General features: G+C 35.9%; 1 protein-coding gene across 6 annotated transcripts; it reads right to left on the bottom strand.

Annotated features, from left to right (window-relative positions):
* Positions 1–8,209: 8,209 nt before the first annotated feature.
* LOC113704220 (uncharacterized) lies at positions 8,210–12,895 on the bottom strand. 6 transcript variants are annotated; one of them, XM_027225972.2, is made up of 2 exons: positions 11,376–12,895; positions 8,210–8,500 (listed from the first exon to the last, which is right to left on the bottom strand). In XM_027225972.2, exon 1 carries the CDS (start codon positions 12,287–12,289, stop codon positions 11,414–11,416), a length of 876 nt encoding a protein of 291 aa, XP_027081773.1. In that variant the 5' UTR covers positions 12,290–12,895; the 3' UTR covers positions 8,210–8,500; positions 11,376–11,413. The 6 variants fall into 6 exon arrangements, with proteins under 6 accessions (XP_027081773.1, XP_027081768.1, XP_027081772.1 ...); XM_027225967.2 differs by having other exon boundaries at positions 8,210–8,481; positions 11,376–12,894; XM_027225971.2 differs by lacking the exon at positions 8,210–8,500 and adding an exon at positions 8,502–8,783.
* Between the last annotated feature and the right edge of the window lie 794 nt (positions 12,896–13,689).

The following is a 13,689-nucleotide window of genomic DNA, read 5'->3' as shown; positions in this document are numbered from 1 at the left end:
TGTGGTGACATCATGCATTTACTATAAATAAATAAATAAAACATGTAAAGCATAATTAAAGCAAATAAACAAATAAAGCACATAGAACAAATAATAAATAAGTACAATATCTAGATGCAAAGACCCTAAAAAAAGTGAATAAATATATAAGTACACAAGCAAATAAACTCACATAAAGACCTAACTATTACATTCGGGGCTCTAACTACAATTTAAGAGGAAAATTTGAAAAATATAATAACCTAACTATTACATTCATCTAACTAATTAAATTTTTTGGCAAAAATAAAATCTATCTATTACATAGCCTAGATAAATACATATCTTGAGCATCTATTTATTACAATTTGGCATTTAAATGTCCTCCAAATAATCATAAAAAATTAAATATAATAAATGAAAATTTAAAAATGAATAAAAATGAGTAAATACAAGAAAAAGTACTCAAAACATGCAATCACACATAAAAAGCACATAGGAGCACAAAAAAGGATTTAAAATAATACTAGAAGGTACCTTCCTTAAAATAGTGGTAAAATGTGGTTGGATTTGCTCTATTTATACTCCAAAATCAACAAAATGGTCAAGACACCAATTTAATTAACGAATAAAGAGAATAAAATGTAAACATATGACAAATTCACTTTCTTATTATAAAGAAATGAAAATAACCATGAAATCTACCAATTAAAAGCATTTAAATGAAATATAATTAACAATTAAAGAAGATAGACAAATTATAATTAAGAAATCAAAACTATTAGGGATCTAATTGCAACAATTAAGAAAGTTTTTGAGATCAAATTGAATTTTGGGAAAAGTAAAGGGTCAAAGTTAAACAAAAGATAAAGTTTAGGGACCAAATTACAATTAAATTAGGGACCTAATTAAAAAAATTAAAATTTTTGGGGTCACAATTAAATTACTTAAAAGAACAGGTCCGCATTGCAATTTTCATCTTTGGTCTTTTAAGAAGAATGGCTCAAGGATCATTTGAGCCATGCTTCATTATTATTTCGTGGGCCAAGGATCATCTTGGCCCAACGAAAGTCCAAAGGCAGAAGAACGGGCTAGCTCATCCTTTTACTCAAGCAAACCCAACCAAAAAGCATGGGTTTTATCCCCCAAACCCATATCATAGCCCAAAAAAATAAAAACCAAAGTCTTTAACGAAAACCCAATCAAAATAATCTTACCCAAATTTTAACTTCTTTCACTAAAACTGAACAAGATATTAAATCTATCAAAAGTTATTAAACCTCAATTATGTCCCAAAATCCAGAAACAATTTACTCAAAACATGCATAAAAATGTGCAAAAAAGGATCAGAGATTAAAAGGGGGAAAATTGATTCAATTTCACAAGTTTTGGGGCAACAATGGGATTATTTAAAAGGTTAGGGGCCAAAACAAAATTTCCAAAATTTCCATGCATCTGGTTCGAAGCATTGCTGCATTTCTAAGTTCATTCATCAACAAAAAATACTACCAACAATCACCAGAATTTGGACCAAAGCGAGATTATACAGCCTGGAACTCAAGTAAAACTCATCACTTGAATATCATATTAATCACATGCAAACATGGTACAAATTCCAAGCCCATAGTTTACGAGAGATACTGCAGAAGGAAAGAAAAGACCAAGAACGAAATGGAGCAAATCTATCGCAGATACGATCTTATACGGAGGGAGAAAGTTTAACAGGTTACCTTTATGTTTGGAGGCACAAAATAAACGTGGGGAATCCAAGAAGAGTGGGGTTCAGGGCTAGAATCTGACAGCCAATATTTTTGTTGCAGAAGTTCACGGGCTGATGAAGCTGCAGGTTAGAGCTCAAATTTCATGCACCTGGAGACGTTTTTTCTGGGAATTTCCTAAGCAAAAATTCCTCTACTGCATCCCAGGAAAGTGCACAAGCAAAGATACCGTTCTTACAGCTCGAAGTGTGATCGAATTTGATGAGAAAGTAGGCTGATGGTTCAGCCTGGTTGAGAAATTCTTTCCAGAAATTTTTTTTTTGGTTTTCTGTTCCTTCTTTCTTTTTCTCTCTTTGGTTTCCCTCTTTCTCGTTTTTAGCTTTTCCACCACCCCTCCTACCTTTTTTCTTGCCCTAATACTGCGTTTTGAAGCCTTTATATGGAACAAAAGCTCCTAAACCCTCACCTCAAAAGTGAGGATGAAAGCTGTCTTATTTGGCTCATCTTGAGCCATTTGATCCTCCCTCTTCCAGAATTTTCTTAATGATTCTGGTTGAGGTGAGGTGGCAAAAGTTTGGGGAAAAAGAAATGAGTGGAATGGGACAAAATCTGAGCTGCAACTTCCGGTACTATGGTTTCGTTCATGGCCAAGTATGAAGCAATGAAAGCACGCGCGCGTGGGAAGCCTTCCCTGCCCTCTCTTTTTTTTAACATCTGATTTTGATTTTTCTTTTCTTTTCTTTCTAATTTTTCTAAAAATGAATTGAAATAATCTTCTTTTAGAAAAAGTAAGAAATAAAAAATAAAATAAAATAAAATAAAATAAAATAAAATAAAATAAAATAAACAAATAGATAAAAAATTGGTGTCTACAACTTTCCTCTCTTTGCCTGAGTTTCGCAGAAATTCAAGACAAAGACGTAGACACGAAATCACTTATCTGTCTGCTTTAACCACAACTGAATCAAAACAAACAAAGTGAGTTCTAAGTAAAATTGAAACTTGTAAGTATTTAAATTGATCGGTGGGGTCTAACTCCAGTCCAAACAACTAGTAAAAATTAACGGATTGGAAAATTTAAGCCTGAGAAATGAAAAGGTTGGTGTGACCAAACTTGAACCTAACGGAAAGGGTCAGTAGGATAAAATTCAAACCCAGCAAATAAATATTTGGTGGGATAAAATCCAAATCCAACAAAATAATGGTTGATAGAATAAAATCCAAACCCAACAAACATATTTCACCTTTTGAGGTTCTAAACAATTGGGAGTCATTGACTGAGAAAATGAAAAACAGAAAGTCACTGATCACAATTGCCAGCAGCATTGCTTTCAGTTTCAAATATGTGAACATGTGGGCTTGTGGCCAAAAAGCACCGGCAATTAAGGGTAATCTGCATGAAATGCTTGCTTACATATCCTCATTCTCTGTTTGAAATCATGCCACAGAGTCTGTGAGGACTCGAAAATTTTCTTTATTTTATCTTATTTTTTTGAGCACATTTTCTTTACTTTAATTTATTACCTTGATTTCCTAGATATTTTTATAAGTGAGTCAAGTTTTTAAATCATTTTCCTTGTATAAGTTAGTTCATGTTATGTTAGTAGCGCATTATGGAGGCGGGACCCACTAGTGAGTTGCGTAATAAATTTAGTGGACAAAACGGGTAATTATTTAAGAAGGTTTGTGTGACTAGAAGTGCTAAGAGTGGATTAAAGGAAACCAACTTAGATAAGACCTTGGAGTCAAAGGAGAGACAAAAAAGATCAAGCTTCTAACCCTAGGCCGACACTTGTCGGCCATCTAGTTAGTCTTTTGACCAAAACTATCCTTGGCTTTATCTTGAAATTTTGAAGCAAAAATCCTTCCTTCTTCTCCTTCTTGTGGCCGAACCATTGAGAGGAAAAACAAGAAAAGAAAACTTCATCTTCCACCTCAAAAACTTGCTTGAATCTTGAGTTCAACCGATAATCTTGTAAACTACTCCATAAAAGTTGATCACTAAGGAAACTTAAGGGTTTTGGTGGAGAGATTTTTGGGAGAGAAGCACTAAGTTTCCATCTTTCTTGAGGTTCTAAGGTATTTATGGCAAGAAACTTTCCTTTACATCTAATATTTGCAAACTAGTGGGTTAAGGTTTCAATTTTGGTAGTTTTATGAGATATTTCATGGTTTGAAGTGGTGACATGGAAATTTTCAAATTTTAAAATTAAATTTCTGCCTATATATGATGCTTAAGGGTTGGCCATAGTTTGATAGCTTTATTATGTAAAAAATCTAGTTTTTGTATGCTAGCTTGACTTGCCTAAAGAAAATTCGAGCTTGTGAGTAGGAATTTCAGCTTAGGGTTTCATTTTCTAGCTTGAGTAGATGATGGTTATATGCTATATATATGCTTGATTTAGTGAGTTGTTGGCTTGGTATGTATGTGCTTGATTTGAGGCTGTTTTGTGGTGAGAATGAAGCCTTGAAATGGCTGGAAAAATTGGTAAACACAAAGGAAGTGCTGCTGAAAATTTGTCCGCAGGGAACCTTGAGCAGTTTTAGGAAATCTATTATATCTTGGTGTAGAAAATTCGGAATTGAGTTCCGTTTATTGGGTTTGAAACTAGATTCAGGGTACTTTCAACCATGAAAATTTCATAATTTTTCTCAATTCTTATGAATATCTGTGATTTTTCAAAATTGACTGAATTTCCACACCTGTTCTGTCTTTTACTGGATGAAGCAGCAATTTGAGGCTCGAATTTGACTAACTTATGGATAGAATCTTACAAATGTGTCTTCTAAGAAATTGTAATCCTTTGAGTCTATTTTTCAACGGTATAAAGTGTATAAATTTTGGACTTAAGAAGCTTGAGATATGATTTTTCAAATAGTGTTTTGCAAAACTGAAAAATTCCATTCTCTTAGAACCGTTCTTACTTTCATTTCCAACTTTAATTTAAAGTTGTTACACCATTTGGAGCTTGGTTTTATGAGTGGAATTGAGGGTTAAATGAAAGGAAATGAGTTTCTTCAAATCATTTTAGGTTGGACAAGTTCCAACTTTGTATTATGAACGTCTTTTCTAATTTCTCCAAACGTTCGACTATAAGTGATACTCTTGTGCTCTAAATGACTTTTGCAACGTTGATTGATAAGTACATGAGGTTTACTCCTCGATTGGAGCAAGCAAATATTATATTTTGATAGGTTATACGGGTCTAAAACTTGTAAATTGATGCATGTTCTAAATAAAGTTTTGGAACCTTAATTTCTTCATATATTTTGGCTTTGTATTGCTAGTCTTTTACTATAGTATTTGACCACAGGACTCGAGAGAGTTCAAGGGGACAAACCAGGGTTAAAGTGAAGGGTTGCAATTGATTGGTGAGTGTTCCAACTGTGTATTACATGCTCCTTGTTGCTAGAAGTTGTTAGGTACTTGATTTATCATCTCTTAGGCAAGTGTGTACTTTATTGCACTTGACCTAACTCGACTAAACATTTGATATTGTGTTAAAACACGTGCTGGCCATTTTCTATAACTGAAATGGGGCCAGAATCTGGCCACATTCTGGCCGGATTCGGGGCAGTAAGTACTCAAAATTTTTCTGCCTTCCCTGTCAACCCGGCCTTGAATCCGACCAATATTTGGCCGGATTTGTGGCCGGATTTGCTGAGGAAATTTATGATTTCTGTAGTTCTCCTCCAATTTTCTTGTTTGATCCGATTTTCGCACCTACCCAGTTTTAATTTTTTGGATTTGAAATACTTGAAATATTTGAAACATGATATGCTGAGCTTATTTGTGATTTGAGCCCGTTTAGGCGAGTGTGATCTTAGGTGCACTCAAATGACCTGACTTGACTAAACACTTGATATCATATTTATGCATGAACCAGTGACTTGATGGGTATGTGACTTGTATATTGACTTGAAACACTTGAAATGCTTGAGAACGTGAATTGCTGAACATTACTTGTGACTTGATTATGGCTAGGCGGGTGTGTCCTTATTCGCACTCGACCTCCATGAATTTGAATTAATCGATCCTGCGTATGGACTTGCATGTTTATGTGCATGGTTGTAGACCGACTGCATTCCTCTTGCAGCAGTTGAACAGTAGACTGGCTACATTTCTCTTGTAGCGGTTGAAAAGTAGACTGGCTACTACCCTCTTGTAGCGATTAAATTGTAGACCAGCTACATCTCTCTTGTAGTGGTTGAACTGGGCCTTGGACCCTATCCGAGACATCGGGTAAGTGGAAACTAGGGTTACTCATGCGTATGCTTAAATGTAAGTCGGCAACGGCTGAACTGCGCCCTCGTTGGACCTCTTGCTTTAGACCAGCCTCAGAGCGGTCGGGTAAACTGGGCAACCTTGGATAAATGACAAGTTCCTAACCTATTTATTCTGGATTATTGAATACAAAGCGTTAAGTGACAACTAACGTCTCCAATCTTTTACTATATGAGAGTTGGATAATAGCCAACGACTCCATTTCTGATTACTGAATACTTGGGGCTATAAGTCAGATTCTGAATTTCTGTATATCTGGGACTATAAGTTCAACCCAGGATTAGTTGGTCGAATCGAGCCGGCAAGGGTTTGGTCGAGGAGATCGACGAACCTTGGGTACTTTGACGTTCGGCCCCGGTAAAGGTATGTTTGGTGGACGGAATTTGGTGTAAAGTGGTGATTTACGGACATTATACTTTCGTGGTTGACGGAGAGTCAACGGACCTTGATCAAGTTATTGTGGAACTTGCTCCTGAGAGCAACCTATATCCTTTGCCATGAATGTGTTCTTTACTGTACACTTTTGCATGATCTATCTGGCTACTTGCTTAACTATATACTGAGTCATGATCTATTCAAGTTTTACTTGTTTCTTGATGTCTGGGTATGCTACCTTATCTCTTATTTTACCTGTTTGATTATTTGGAGTCTCACTGGATTTTTAACTCATTCCATGCCATTTGTTTTCCTTACAGGAGTGAGAACGGGAGAACGGGAGTGGAAAAGACATAGATTTTGTCTCGATTTTGTTAGCTACTTGCGTGAGTACTTCATAGATGTTTAGCCGACTTGGTTGGTTTGAGATTTTTGCAAGTTTGACTCCTTTGCTGTATTACAGTTGTGTGGACATTGGAGGCCCATGAGTGTATTTATATTGAAAGTTGTAATTAATATCACTTTTGTTATCAAGGTTTTTTTTTATTATTTGTAAATCTTCATGATACGTGACTGAGTCCTGACGAGAGTTAGGCAGGCGATCCGCCAAACCCTCGGATATACCCTAGGGAGAGGTGGGGCTGTCACAAACTCATAAATCAGCTAGAGTCGATCCATTGCAGCGCTTTAAAAAGGTGGACCTATTGATTTCATTTTTGTGGATGTCCATATATTAAATGGAATAGATGAATAAAATGATTTTTGCATTATTGTCTAAACGGGTTAAATACACTAAGCCCCCCTTATTTTGACGTAATTCGTACTTTCTCTGCTAATGCTATGTTTATAGCATTTTACCTCGTCTGTAAAGTCGCATTAGCTTTGATAGTTAAAAACGTCACAAGTTTTATTTTTTTAATTCCATTTTTCTCCATTCTTCTCTTCACCGCCCAAGCTTTTCCTAGCATCCATTTTTGATGTTGCAATTTTTTTTCTTTGGAGAAACCAAGAACTAAGTTCCAAAAATTTTCCAGTAATGTTAAAAGAAGACATCAAAAGGTTTAAGTGAATTTGACACGTTGCTACTAATCGAGATATTCCTCCTCAAGTTACGAACACATCAACATGAGGTGAGACGCAAATGAACACCAACACGAGGTGAGATACAAATGTGATAAATTATCTTCTGTATGTGTGTGATGGAATTTGAAAAGCTTAGGAGGAAATTATTTTGTTGTCAATATTACATGGTATTCGTTTTTGATATTTTGCAATCCGTTTTGTACACGAAATGATTTGTTTTACATTTTACAATAGATTCTAAGCCCCAAGGCATTTTCAGAGGATGTTTTGTTAGAAACCCCATGTTTGTCAGAAGTTCAAGTGTGTAAAGGTTTTCCTGGGGCAGCTAAGACTCAGGAATATTCTAGCCTAACATGTCAAGGTTTCCTAGGGTAGCTAAGACTGAGGAAACAATGAAGGTCAAACGTTGTCTTAGACTTGAGGGAAAGAGGAAAATTAATCACAAGGCCAGAGTGAGTGTTTCCCTAGTCTTTCCTAGTATCTGGCTTCTTGAACATGGAAAAACATGACTCATAACTGAGATTAGGGCTGCTCAGGGATAGGTATATAGTTCAACCAATAGAGGAAAACAAATTCATGATTTCAGTACCGTCAGGCATCAAACTGACTGGTTGAATAGTTATGTTGTCTGAGCAAATGGAATCCCATCAGAAGATGATTTGGTAACTAAGACGTCAAAGCAACTTGCTAAACTCCTCTGTCATGTTGCCTAAGAGAAAGTCCAATACGACAATTCTCCAAGCCAAAGGGATGCAGTGACAAGATTGGCTTAGCAAGGGAGCATAGCAAGTAAAACTATGCGAGGATTGAATTTGATGCAATAGAAGCTGTAAAATGTGTTAGTTCTGACAGGGCAAATGATTTGGAGTGAAAACAACTTTTGAAGACACCCAACATCTACAATGTCAGATCTGAAAGTGCAGTCACAAGTTCATCAGAAGAGAGTCAAGAAGGGGCATCCAGTAATGTTGCACAGGCTCTCTCAGTAAGAGGTGAATTTTGGTGCATGATTTCGTCTTCTGGCTGATAAGCAATGCCATTCTGATTTAGACACATGAAACTTCAGACAAGAACAGGATCTGAGATGATACAAGCTATATAGAGCATTCAATAAATCACATTAGATTGCTCCTCCTACATACTTAGAGCAGACAAATATCAATAGATTTATGAATCCCAAAATTTTTCCATCTATATGCTCTGTATGTTCTCCCATTTTGACATCTGTTCTTCTGAGAACTCTGGAGCAAAGATAACCTTTGCTTTAGCTGGTAATATTAACTCCATTATGCAGAGTAATCAGCATGATCTGACAGTTGCCACATGACAACAAAAAAAGAAACCTAGGTGTGGTAGAAGAGTAGAAGGGGAAACTTAAACAGTAGAAAAGAAAAAAATAAAGCAAGACAGAGTAAAAGTATGTTATCCGCCCATATGCAACAACAAATCAGATTACAGTAGTAGAATCGATTCTTAGGTCATGCACTTGAAGATGAATTGTCTATGCACAGTTTTTTTTCAGAGGTTGAACAGAGCCAGCGAAAATGGAATATTTTATTTCAGAGGATGAACGGAGGCAGAGAAATATTATATATATATATATCCATGCTATTAATGCCAGTTTCCAAAAAAAAGCCACATACTAAGACAGATCATCTTTTTTTCTTTTACCATCAGAAACCACAGAACATCCTTCTTTCCTTCTGTAGTCACACAAAACCATGTATAAACTAGCAAAAGAGGAGAAGGTAATGATTAACTAGAAGGCTTCTATGATGCAAGTCCACTGAATGAAGCTAAAGAACAAATGAATTACATGTAAGTTATATTTGAATTGCAATCACATTCATCAGATAAGATGGTTTTCTTTGGTTTCTATCAGCTATTGGACTGATTATTTCATGTCAAACAACAAAAAAAGAGCTCCAATTTTTTTCAAAGGGTGTCTAGCATATTTGTGTTTGCAAAATATGAACTGCAAACAGAAGTCAAGAAAATTTGACAACCAAGACTAGTACCTCAAGAAAAGAGACAAAAACTCTTCCTGGATTATGGCAACACAAAACGTATACAAACCAACTTATGGGATTTTCCTTTTGTTTATTCATTTTTTTGAATTTTATATTCTTTTTTATTACTTTTTTGCTCGGTGTGGGGGAGGAGGGAGGGGCTAGATTGGTCTAACAGCAGATGTTCTTCAGCATACTTGATATTGGGAAACTGTATTTGGGGACAGTAATGGACTCAAATAAAAATTGATCCATCGAAGATGAAAGTGATCAGTAAAGTAGTAGGACACTACTGCTAATCAGTATGAAACAGTTTGAGATAAAATGTAGACATTGTCCATCTTCGGAGAGGTACAACTGCTATTTCAAACTGAGACATAAACTTGACTGAACTCGATGAATAACTGAATAAACAACATGTGCTCTCAATATATTCAACAAAAAATAGTAGAACAGTTTGAAAGTGATCAGTAAAGTAGTAGGACACTACTGCTAATCAGTCTGAAACAGTTTGAGATAAAATGTGGACATCGTCCATCATTGGAGAGGTGCAACCGCTATTTCAAACTGAGACATAAACTTGACTAAACTCGATGAATAACTGAATAAACAACATGTGCTCTCAATATATTCAACAAAAATTAATTAGGCTTTCCACTCACAGAACTGTACCTGCTTTACACCTTAACTTTAAAGATATAATCAGCTCCTTCCCCTTTGTTCTAGTTATGTCACGTCATCTTTGTTTCCTATGTTTCTTTCCCTAACAACCAGATCTAGTCATTTCTTATGAGTGTTGTCTATAGAGCTCTGTTCTTTTTGCTTTGTTTCATTTCTTAAACAGGTAAGCAAATTTATCTAACACGTAATTCTTAGAAACTAAATGTTTATCACTGGATTCATCCTCCATGCTGTTCAAACCCATAAAGCATTTCCTATTTATTCTTCTTGGGATTAATGAATGTTAGTTGTTGCTCATGCCCACTTCCCGGCCAACCTATTCAAGGGCATTGTATCACATTAATGTAAAGCCCAAATTTTCTTCTTGGAATACTGGTACAACCACTTAATGCATCCTCGTCACCATCATCACCTCGACTTACCTCGTCTGAGGTTTATAGCATCCTCAAGGCACATGGTTATCTAGTCATGTTTATGCAATATTGTACATCAGCGGCAACCTTTTTTCAAAGATTAAATGAAATGTTTAAAGAAAGTTTCAAGGAAAACTCAATCAATGAGGATAGACTTCTCCAAATTACTCTTGCATTTCATGATACAATATCCTGATGCAGATATACTTGGTGGACATGAACTAAATGACAGGTTTAAAAGAAAATTTCAAGGAAAACCTAATCGATTAGGATAGACTTCTCCAATTACTCTTGCATTCCATGACAGAATATCCTCACGCAGAGATACTTAGTAGACATGAATTCCAGACAAGGAAAAATGTGGATGCCACTATATCTTTTACAATTCTGGAAAAATGCTGATAAGCTCTGCGAATCAATCATATTTGTAGCACTTCCTTCCTTTCTTCTATATCTTGCTTTCACTATCTGATCAGTTATATTAACTCAATTTAAATCTATCAGCAACACTCGAATATCACATTAGTTCCATGACACAGGTTTGTTCAACAACTGAAAACATCAAGCACACGAGGAAATATGAACAAGTTCTACAAACTTACAAAATACTAAACAAAAACATTCACCACAACAGAGATTCCAAAGCCATTATTTCTAACTGTTATAAACCTTTGACGTTTTCCCATTCAAATAGTGTATATATTTCTGTATTTTTACTCTATATCAGTCCACATTCAGCCAATCTTAACACTTCACGCACTACGCTTACACAATTGGCAATAACCACAATAACACTTCAAAGAATATCGGCAGAAGAAAAGAAATTTTATACCATAACGGAGTGTAAACTGGCCATCAAGAACACCTTCATCATTGGAAACTCTCATTGTCACTGAGATCATCTTCAATGCAGGAAATCTCCATCCTGGCAGAGGCTTGCTTTGCCCACTTAACAATTTTCTCGGCCTCTTTACTGATTTCCTCCTCTTCCTTCATAGCTTTCTTAAGCAATTTCTGCTGGTTTTTTCCTGAGAAAGTATTCAAATCTGTTAAAACCTCATCATTCTTCCCCCAATCAAGGCTTACATTTAAAACCCTGTTCTCCTTATTCTTTTTGCAGGAAGACTTCCTGGGAGAACACCACAAACAGCCACTTTTCTGAGGCGGAGACAATGCCTCACTTGAAGAATCAGAGGGCAGTGGAGAAGACCCTGAAGGAGATTTCAATTCCTTCCTATTTTTCCCAGACGGGATTTTCTTGGAAGAGGGAAAAAACTCATTTTCAGCAGAAAAATCAAATGAATCCGAAGTAGCTGATAAAAATTCGGTTTCTGACTTTGCCTTTAAACCCTTTCTCCAGTCAGGGTTTTTCTTAGAATCCTGAAAAATCTCATCTTTGTTAGAAAAACTCAATGATTTTGATGGGATTGAACCAAACCCTGAATTTATATTCTCCTTGAAATCCTTTTCCTCAACTGAATCTTCATCATTTTTTGAGTTCTTGAAGACTGACGCGGAAGCAGAGTGGCAGTGAGGTGAATACTTATTAGGCTTTGAATTTGCCGATGGGAAAGATTTGAGCTTTTGAAACCGGGTTTCCAAGTGAGCAGGAAGGTTTGAATCAGTGAATCCAGAGCAATTTATGGCTGAAATCTGTTCAAGAACGGCTTCATCCATTGTTTCAGAGAGTAACTCATCCACCGCTTTCTCATTATCACTATCAGAAAGGAATGAGAAATCAGCCATTTTTTTATTCTTCAAAACAAAAAAGGAAAAATTTTTGGGACGAATTCTGGGGCAGAAACAAAGGGCTTTAATTCTCTACCCTTTTTCTTCAATCATTGTCATTATTCATTAATCCAATTCTCAGTATTTGAGACTCTGACGTTTTTTTTTTCTTTGGTGGAAAAGTGTGGGCTTAAGTCATAACGGCTAGCTCATGACTTTGGCATTTTGTCTCCAAATGTCAAGGTGTGGGACCCATATTACTTTATACTTGGGGCCTGCTTAATTATGTGGTCTCTATCCTCTAATTCTCTTTGTTAAACGCTCAAAGAGAGTGTCGTTTTTACCCCTTGTGAACGAACCAGTACCCTTTGGCCTCGGGGAGCCTGCGAGGACAACCTTTGCCATGGTCAATAACTTTGGGATGTTTTATAAGTTGCTTAATAATCATAATAAAATTTGCCTCCTCCTCTTAAATGCGTGTGCGCTCTCATCATCAAAGCAGATTTTAGGCCGTCCACTTTTTCGAAGTTACTTAGGTTGTGTTTGGATTGCATTTTCCGTCATTTTTCATGGAAAAATTACTGTAGCGATTTGATATATGTGAGGAAAAAAGGTGATAGGAAAATGTGATCACGGAAAACGATAATATTTTCCGACGGAAACAAGCAATCCAAGCAAGGCAATTTTCTTTAACCTAATATAGAAGGATGGAATTAATTGATCGCTCTTGTGATGCAAAGAAAAAGGCAAAGCAAAAGGCGGAATTAATTGATTGCTCTTGTGAAGCAAAGCTAAAAACTGGTGATGTGTTGAGAACGATAATTTTCTTGCCAAAACAATTTGCTCTAAAAGGGAACATTACTCTTTACTACTCAACCTCTAATATTTTTACATAAGTTTAGTGGGTTCGATTGACTGTCTTTTCTCGTTTTTTTTCTAAATGTCAATATTCTACACTTACATCTACACTTGTACTATGAGAAAAGATGACAGATTCAACCTCTAATATTTTCATATAAGTTTAGTGGGTTTCGATTGATTGTCTTTTCATTTTTTTCACCAAAATATTAACATTTTACACTTATATCTATACTTATACTATGGAGAAAAATGACAGATTCAACGGAACCATTGAAAACTTAGAGGGAATTAAACCACCTCTAAACTAGACGAGTGCACTAAGACAGATATTAACAAGGGAATTTGATCCCCAAACAAGCACCCCAAGAGAGTCTTAAAAGCCCTCCTAATGGCCACAACACCAATGCCGGATTACTTTCTATTGTTACATCTCTTTCCCTGTTTCTCTTGCCTGTATATCATCTCATCTAATATAATACTGGTAAAGTAAAATTCTGTCTGTTGTTACGTGTTCTTTTGGTTCATGTAAGATGCAGGAAGAAATCAAAGTTTCGAAT

This window comes from Coffea arabica, chromosome 8e (assembly GCF_036785885.1).
Source record: "Coffea arabica cultivar ET-39 chromosome 8e, Coffea Arabica ET-39 HiFi, whole genome shotgun sequence".
Lineage (NCBI taxonomy): Eukaryota > Viridiplantae > Streptophyta > Magnoliopsida > Gentianales > Rubiaceae > Coffea > Coffea arabica.
Note: the sequence above shows the minus strand (reverse complement) of the source record. Positions and strands in the feature narration are given on the sequence as shown.

What these genes read in the sequence shown, in the direction of transcription:
- LOC113704220 (XM_027225972.2), bottom strand. Translation starts at nt 12,289, where the DNA reads ATGGCTGATTTCTCATTCCTTTCTGATAGTGATAATGAGAAAGCGGTG.